The sequence below is a fragment of the Cicer arietinum genome, chromosome 4 (genome assembly GCF_000331145.2).
Source record: "Cicer arietinum cultivar CDC Frontier isolate Library 1 chromosome 4, Cicar.CDCFrontier_v2.0, whole genome shotgun sequence".
In the NCBI taxonomy this organism is placed as follows: domain Eukaryota; kingdom Viridiplantae; phylum Streptophyta; class Magnoliopsida; order Fabales; family Fabaceae; genus Cicer; species Cicer arietinum.
In genome coordinates this window covers 9,572,755-9,581,746 of record NC_021163.2, presented here as the reverse complement: position 1 = coordinate 9,581,746, position 8,992 = coordinate 9,572,755, and the positions used below count along the sequence as shown (strand labels likewise).

The 8,992-nt window shown below is 31.6% G+C and overlaps 1 protein-coding gene and 1 pseudogene across 2 annotated transcripts; one reads left to right on the top strand and one right to left on the bottom strand.

Annotated features, from left to right (window-relative positions):
* Positions 1 to 215: 215 nt before the first annotated feature.
* LOC101498388 (peptidyl-prolyl cis-trans isomerase CYP21-4-like) lies at positions 216 to 6,265 on the bottom strand. 2 transcript variants are annotated; one of them, XM_004496161.4, is made up of 8 exons: positions 6,054 to 6,265; positions 5,401 to 5,557; positions 4,895 to 4,934; positions 4,626 to 4,676; positions 4,400 to 4,485; positions 1,579 to 1,701; positions 1,305 to 1,455; positions 216 to 796 (listed from the first exon to the last, which is right to left on the bottom strand). In XM_004496161.4, exons 2-8 carry the CDS (start codon positions 5,550 to 5,552, stop codon positions 710 to 712), a joined length of 690 nt encoding a protein of 229 aa, XP_004496218.1. In that variant the 5' UTR covers positions 5,553 to 5,557; positions 6,054 to 6,265; the 3' UTR covers positions 216 to 709. The 2 variants fall into 2 exon arrangements, with proteins under 2 accessions (XP_004496218.1, XP_004496219.1); XM_004496162.4 differs by having other exon boundaries at positions 5,401 to 5,570; positions 6,054 to 6,230.
* Positions 6,266 to 7,758: 1,493 nt separating this feature from the next.
* LOC101501166 (lysine histidine transporter-like 8) overlaps positions 7,759 to 8,992 on the top strand; it is a 5,745-nt pseudogene continuing 4,511 nt past the window's right edge.

Below are 8,992 nucleotides of genomic sequence, written 5' to 3'. Positions count from 1 at the left end.
GAAATTGCTCCTTTTTCTGATTGCATGCTCATCTGTGCATTCATCTTAATCGTATAAACTCTTCTAAATTCATATAGAAGTGTATATCAAAAGTATGAATAGCCTCTTCAAAATGTCCCTTAAAGAATAATCTGATCAATGCTCTGATTTTTAACAGAAATAAATCCAACTACTACAACTTAATGTAGTTTATAGTTATGACTAGTATAACCAAATTGAAATGTAACTGGAGCATCATTAAAGAGAAGATTACAAAATTTGGCATTCTAACTCGCTACCAAATTGGCCATCAGGAAAAGTACAAAATATAAATGAACTTCGTAGTGAAATGTTCTTGTGAACTCATCGAAGCTACAAATGAAGAGTGATGCTAAAATAAAAAAGAAAATGTAATATAACCAATCTTACAAGCATAGACAAATCCACCCCCTTTCCTTCTCAAAAATCAAATTAAATAGAAAAGAAGAAAAAAAAACCAAATAAAGTAACAGAAAGAGGCAAGAATAAGAGATTGCATAATCCCTGTTTCACTGTTCATAACTAGAAAAGCAATAGCAGAAACTACATCAAGGCTCAAAAACTTGATAGATGCACCTCAGATGAACTTCTCAAGGTTCGTCATCCCTGTACAATAGATTTGACCGGAGCACCAAAACAGGTTATAAGCAAATGTGAGCGCTCATAATGCTCATGATATAGTGGAGAGCCTTCAGATCTTCTGTTCGAGAGTCACATCAAGTATACCAATAGATATTTTAGGAGTGTAATGTTCATCGGTATCCACTTCTTCGATTTCCTGGGACAGGGTTATGCAGTATTCAGTATCAACCTTAATCATGAAACTCCATTGATTTGACACAGTTTGTAACTATTAGAAACCATTATTTCTCAGAAGCAACAAAAATAAGTATTATAACTGATATTCTAACAGTTTGGTGAATCTTCTTCCCTAACATATCATCCAATCACAGAATATTAACTCCATTTATACAGATGTGGTATGGTACACCTATCATCTAGAACCGTTATTATGCTCATTACAAAAATTTTCAAAATCAATCATGATTACATGTTAAGTGATAAATCAAGAAATATTGGTTGCGCACAACATATTTAACCTTGATTAATTATTGATAGAAATTAATTGGAAAAAAACGACAACCATTAAAAGCAACACATGAAAAGATATGCAGAAAGCCTTCATGACTAAAACAAAAAGGATAAAATGAGTAATAAAAGGAAACGGAAAACAAATTTCCACACAGTTGCAGACAGGACAATGAGAATAAAGCAAAGTCAATCACCTGAACAACATCCTCTCCCTTGATGACTTGCCCAAACACAATAAGCTTCTCATTTAGATCTGGTATGGGTGCAGTTGTAATGAAAAGATCAAATACTTTGTTGGTGTGTTTGCCCTTGGATGTTCCGAGCATGAATGCTTCATGCTTCATACTGGTGAATCATCGTAATATCTATTAATTAAAAAACTATGCAACTCACTGCTAGACCATCACCAGGATTGTCTATATCTATATCTGTATATACAAACTGAAAAAACTGAAAGAATAAGAAAACCTTGTAGGTTGCTTTCCTCTTAAGTTCCAATCAGCTGCTCCTGTTCCTTGGCCATCCCCTGCCTGAATCACATAGTGCTTAATTACGCGCTGAAAAAGCATCCCTTTGAAGTGCCCTTTTTGACTGCAAACAAATTGTGGATTAAGTAGGAAGCATAAGCAACTAGATTAAACAAATTTCATGTACCATTACCAACCCACTTATAATAAACAGACTAAACAAACTAAAACCAAAAATGTTATAGAAATATCAGACTACCCATAGAGCTGTATCAAACAAAACTTTGTCATTCATATCATGCAAGTAAGGTAGTTAAAACCAACATTCCATGCAGAATCGGGAAGGGGTAGTAAATTGGTAAAATGTGAAATGGTGACAAAAATCGTAAGAGTCTACAAGATTCATAAAACTTGTGTCATATGCATATAAATTAAAACTAATGCATAAAATAATAAAAGTAAGAGAAAGTAAACCATAAAATTCAAACACTTTAAGTTAAATTCAAGTATAAGGAAGTTAGTAAATAGTGTCTTAAATAACCCATAACTCATACTTTCACGAGTCATAAACAAAACAACTTAAGCTAGGTTTGCTTATAGCCCTAGGGACATAGAAGGCGACGCCAATTACCCCTTCAACAGCAGCGGAATTAGAATTAAACATTCTAATTACACAGTGAAAATCTCAGGAACAAAAACAGTACATGTTGGTCACAAAAAACAGAGCACAAAACATCAGATCTCAGTAGCAAAAACAACGCATAAAAGCAGAGGATTTTGATCATAAAAAACAGAGCACGGGAGAGGATGAGTTCTGGTTGCAAAAACAGAGCACAAGAAGGATGTGTTTCGGTCACAAAATCAGAGCACAAGAGAGGGTTAGTTTTGTTCGCAAAAAGAGAGCACCACGGAATCGTGAGAGACAGGAAATATGTAAGCGAAATGACACAATGAGACCTCCAGAGATGTATTGCCAAACCGGGTCAGAGTTGTAGCAATTGCTGGTCCCAAAAGCAGCCCTGCTTGCAGCCCTCTTCCCAAGAGGGCGTGTTCATTTCATGATGCTATAACAGTAATCTTATATTAAGCAATATAGCAACTCTCAAAGTTGCAGCACTCAACTCAATGTTCACAACCAGCACACTCACATGGATTTTAGAACCCTCCAATATATTCTATGATAAGCAATTCTACTGGCACAAACTGTAAGTGCACAAAGATGCAACAAAGAAAAAGTAATTTCCATATCAACAAGTATAAATGTCTGAAATGTTTTAGCAAAATTTATAAAATACGTTACACAGCTCATCTCGTTGAATTTTATCAATTTAACAGGGAGGAAGGAGATAATATACTTCACTATGGGATTCTGAATAATTGTGATGTAGTGAACTTGTGCAATATAAGAGTTTACAAATGTAGTGGTACAACTGTACAAGTCCACACTAATAATCCTAATACTCTAACCCACACCTTATAGGTAAAGGAAAGTTGCTGTTTTTCTGCACGTTATTGCTACAATTTTCAAAGTCTAGTCTAGACACGTTTTATCGAAGTTATTAGAATTTGTGAATGTGTGTGTGCAGTTGACCTATATTATGTCCAGTTTACCATGTATCTAGCTAATATCTTTGGGTATATATCTGATGATACTTTCATTAATTGTCAATTACATTTACAGAGAAACTAATGCAGAAAAATATCACAACAAGCTTCAGCCTACCAAAGATAAGAGATGATGTGAAATATTGTTATGGAATACAGAGAGGACTTTCAATTTCAAATTGCAAGGACCAAAGTATGTTTTAGCTAAGATTATAGGTGGCGAAAAAAAAATAAAGAGAAGTGATGTTGGTAGGATATAGTATAATAGATATTAGAGTAGTTAATGGTTGTTAAAGTTAGTTAGTTGGTTATGAGGTAGTTATGACTTTTGTGTATAAATAGGGAGTTATGTAGTTTTGTTAAGATATCTTTGAATATGGTAATCAATTGTTGAATAGAATATAGTCTCAAGGAAACCTTGGAGGAGAGATTTCTCTCCTAGTTCATAACAAAAGTGTTCTTTCTTAAGCTTTGTTTGGGAGTTTGGAGGGATGGACGGGAAGGCTTTGAAGGGAGTAGATACTAGAAAAATAGAGAGAAATTTTCCACATTATTTGAAAGAGTTATTTTGTAGACAATGGTATAAGAATGCTTATGATTAATATATTTTTAATTTATAGACTATTATAATAACGTGGAAATGATTTGAATAATTAATCTAAGTCCTCCTCCAATACAATTTTTGAGTTCCCCCAACTTAGGGGGATTTTGTATTATGAACAAAAACAAACCCCCCAAAGCCCTTCCCTCCCAAAGTTATTCTTTCCTTCCTTTTTTTCCAAAGCCATCCTCTTCCCTCTCCTTCAAACTCCCATACAAAGCTTTAGGAATCCAAGTCTTGGGTTCCTGTCCAAGGATTTCCCCTTCACAATAGAGTTCTACTCTATTCAATAATCAATTACATTATTCAAGGATATCTCAACTAACTATGTAACTTCCTATTTATACACGAGTTCGTACTACCTCATAACCAACTAACTAACTATAACCATTAACTACTTTAACTACCCTAATATCTATTATACTATATCCTAACAGCTGTAGTGTAAACATAACTTAGGATACTTAAATCACCAAACAAATATCACCTATTGTCTATCACATAACAACAATATCAAAAGTTGACAATTTTTTCTATTCCAGAATGAAGTCTAACCAAACCCAAACCATTCATCAGCTTCCAAATTAAATATTTTTTAGGAAAACCAAGTACTCACCACAAATCAATAAATTCATCAACAGCTTCAGGAGCACTGTCCTTGTACAGTTCTACGATTATAGACCCTTTAGAGGTATTTAAAACCTATAATAAGTAATGAAAAAGAAATAAACCAGGTAGTAAGATAAATCTTCATTTAATAATTTCAATAAACGAGCATTCTAATTTCACTAAAGAATGATAAACAAAAAAAGGAATTACAGCAGTGTGGAAGATGAACTTACAGCATATCCAGGTAGCTCCGATTTCTTCGAGTCAACAAAACTATTTTCACCCTACCAAAGTAGTTTGACTGAGTTAATAATTCTATTCACAAATGAAAAAACTATTGATCTTGCAGCAAGCCCTATCTCAACGGGAAAACTCAAACTAACATAATATAAGCCCTTTCGATAAAAGAGAGTATACAATGGGCAGGGGTTTCGGACAACAAGAAAATATTAAAGGGCTGAGAAGTCATGAAAAACCATTTATAATGAATTTAAATATGTACCTCAGAGACTGACAAGTGATCTTCTGATTGTAATCTTGACCTTAAAACAGGAAACAAATGAATTGTTAGGTAACAGATATTGATCATCTGAGGTTCCTATTCTATATGAGAAAATGAAAGAAATCCTGTTAAAAACCTATAACGACCTAATCAGAAATCATTTAACTAATGCTTGTTCCATTCAAACTCAACTTTTTAAAAATATTTTCAATGGAAAACTTTCTGTACATGCTCAACAAAAGACAGGGAAAGTTCAATAAAAGATAGTAGTAAAATAAAGCCTCTAGCAACAAAATACAATTTTCAGACATTCCTCTACCCTAGCAATAGCATCTCAAATAATATCAGGTAATTCAGAGCAGCGAGTCTTGATGAAGCTAGAGCTCAATTTAGTATTACTACTTTTTAAGATATCTTTCATTGTTCTTCTGAATAAATACACCACAAATCATTTCTCACACAAACAAAACTGCTTTCACATCTAGAAGAGAAAATTTCCCACTAACCTGTTGGACCAATGTCTGTATGTAGCCAAAAGGAAAAAACCAATCAAGACAAGAATCAAAGCGTAAAATATAATAGTTGTGGCGCTAACACGAGAAGGTCCCTTCTTCCTTTTGCTTTGCTGTAACAGAGCCTGAGGTTTGATCCTAGCCATTTAACCTAAAAGGATATCCTAAATTTCCAGTTAGTTAATAAAACAAAATCAAGGGTTAGAAACCAGAAATTCTACTCAATCAAAATAAAATCATTGATTATGATGACAATTAACAACAAAAACACTCAGTTAATTCAATACCAATATAATCCAAATCCAAATCTCAATCAAATCAAACACCAACAAAAAACCATTACATGTAGTTTGAAATTTTAAATATTTCTATAAATCTAGAGACTTGTGCTAATGAATTTTCCTCTGAAACTCATCGAAAGAAATTCTAAAATATATAACAAATTAAGATCCAACAATCTGGGGACAATTGCATCCACTAAGATTAGGGCATAAACAAAAACTTCATTCAGAACAGTCGAAAATGGAAGACAAGTAAAACAATATTAATTAATTATTAGAACCAGAAATGGAATAAAGCTCATAATTTCCTAGTTTAGGGGTAAAAAGAAAACAACATAGAGAGAGAGAGAGAGAGAGAGATGGAACCTGCGAGAGCGAGTTTGTTTTGCGGCGAAAGAGAGAATAGGGAAGGTGGGTGAAGTGAGGTAGGTAGTGAATTGAATGGATCGTATCGAAGAAGAGAAGTAAAAGAAACGAAGTTGGGTTTACAAAAGGAACAAATCGACGCGTCTTCGTGCTTCTTCTTCTCAATTCTCAACGATCAATCAAGAAATATTGTGTACAATATTCAATACAACACTCGGACCACTTTTCCAATATTGTCGTTACATTTTAATATTTTAAATTTTATTCATTTTTTGGCATTAAATTTAATATTTGATAATATATAAAAATAAAATACTTTCAAACAAAAATATGAAATCTACTTCCGAATTCTAAAAGTGTATTTATTAAGTATATTAGATAGAAATTTTTTCAAGATCTCTTTTATTTTAGTTAGAGGTTCTTAGTTTTATATAATAATATTAAATTTATTGAAAGAGAGAAATTTATTGTCTATTATACTTTTCTCTTTTTCAAGAAATAATATCAAAACTTCAAATCATTAAACCATCTATTAAAACTTGGTTACAATTGTGTATATAAATTAAGATGTTTAGCTAGCACAAATTAAATATAAAAATATATTAAAAATGATAATATTTCGTGGATAATATAATTAGTGGCTAATAACATATTGAAGACAAATGGCATTTATCTTGTCATATTACATTTTTAAATAGTATTATAATGTTCTACATAAATTTTATTCTTTTCAGATATTTTTTACATGACAAGATCATTAACTATACCAACCAATTCGGCAATGGTGGATAAGATTTTTTACTTATGAGTCTCCTACCTTTAGTGACTTTGTATGTATCTCTTAATTAATTATTCTCTTTTATCTAAATAACTTTTATTACTTAATTTTAATCATCAATTTTACTCCAAAATATACTAAAGTCACCAAAGTCACCTATCACCAAAGGTAGAGAGTCCATTTTTACAAATAGGGGCTAAAAATTATTCTTTCTTTAAAATATTATACATTTGACATGTTATTGATCATATCGAGATAAGACAAATTTATCAAACCATAAGACAAAGTTGGAAGTTTTTTAATGAGCATTTTTGCTAGTTTTTGTATCTATGGGTCACAATCCTCGTGATCTCTAATGTCAGCATCACCTATAACCAACCACCATTGGGAGAAATTTGAAACATTTGATTTATTTGAATATACATATTTGTTTCAAGTCTTATGTTCTTCTTGAAAGTATAATCTTGTTAGAAATTACATAAGTAAGGACAATTAATTGTTGCATAGCCTTCATCAAATTTTGACGTTTTGGAAATTATAAGTAGGATTTAGTTAAAGTCGTCATCCAACACTATAACTTTTTTTTTAAATGGAATATATTCGTTATATGCTTCAAATAACCTTAAAATGTCTTTCAAACACTTGGCTAATTTTGTATATTATCATTTATTCGTCATTGGTGCCTAATCCCAAATGATTAATTTAGCCTTTTTTTTTTTTTTAATAACTCTCTACATGAGGATTATTTTGTTTGATGTCACATGCTGAATGCCCATTTATATATAATATAATTTTGAGCTTTAAGTGTGTTGTCCTTTCTCTTGGCAACAATAGAGAGGTAATTCAACACGATGCGACAGTGAGACTTGTTGAATATGGCTAATAGGTAGTAGTATCAAGTGTGAAGAGGACAGGCGGACTTCATCCATGCCCTTGGCTTTGACCCAATCATTTGCTTTTTGGAACGATTGGGGTTTGGGAGGCAATAGCTCCCGCGGTATGATTATGGGATATTGTTGTAATCTTGTATAAGACTTGTAACACTGTAAACTCTAATTCAACACATAGAAATAAAATGAAACTATAACTACTCTGTAGTCGGAGATTAAACATACTTTACAGAACTCTATGATCAAACGTCTTGTGTTTATGCTCTGTGATTTCGATTTTTGTAATCTTTTAAAATCATAGTTGATGTTCTACCAAGACCAATGAACTCTTGAACATATAAATAATGGCAATGGGTTCCAAATGAATGTTTTTCCCGGTCACTCCCTACCCACAAAAAAAAAAAGAAAAATCCAAACTTGTTTGAGTAGAAAAATCCACTATTTTTTAAATGAATATTCATGCCTCTTTTTTCTTGTTTGCTTGTGCAAATTAGATTACAAAAAATATAATTTAAATACAAAAATGAAAGATAAAATTTAATTCCCCAAAAATAGTGGTAGCAACATTCCAAAAGTCAAAATGTTTTTGTTCTTGATTCTCTACATTTTCTTTTTCCTACTCAAGTTTGTGCAACAACCGTGCAATCCTATGCAACACACCACACAGAGCTTCCCCCTTTTCAACTTCTTTTCAGCAATATGTCTTTTTAATCTTTCATCGAGTTTGCACTCCATCAAAAATTATCTTCATAAAAAAGTTGAAGACTCATCTAAGTACAATAAAAAGTTGAATTCCCATCTTTCATCTCTACACATTTCCATGATACAAAGTAGAATAAACACAGCTCATAACACATTTTTATCTCATATACATAAAGATGTACATGTATCAATGGAGAGAATTGTGGCTTATTCGATGAGAATAAAAATTCAACAAATGTTAAATTCAACTCAAACTCAAGACTTTACTTTCAACAACTAAATCTATTTTGTCCATAGAAGAAAAAATTATTTAACAAAAAAAGTTAAAATAATGGGGATAATTTTTTCAATAATATATAGTAAAATAAATAAAAAATACAAAAACAAAAATTTTAAATGATGAGTTTGAAGATTTTACCTTGACCAACTAAATCTATTTTGCTCATGGAAAAATAAATTATGTAATTAATAAGTTCAAATAATAAGGGAGAAATATTTGTCGACCTCCAAAATAAAAAAGAAAAATTTGTAAAAAAAAAGTAAACAAATAAGAAAAATTAATATATATA

Excerpts from the sequence above, each read along its gene's own strand:
- LOC101498388 (XM_004496161.4), bottom strand. The coding sequence starts at position 5,552 with ATGGCTAGGATCAAACCTCAGGCTCTGTTACAGCAAAGCAAAAGGAAG. Across the intron at positions 4,677-4,894 it reads ATCACTTGTCAGTCTCTGAG|GGTGAAAATAGTTTTGTTGA; the intron begins GTACATATTTAA and ends CTACTTTGGTAG. Across the intron at positions 1,456-1,578 it reads AGAGGAAAGCAACCTACAAG|TATGAAGCATGAAGCATTCA; the intron begins GTTTTCTTATTC and ends ATGATTCACCAG.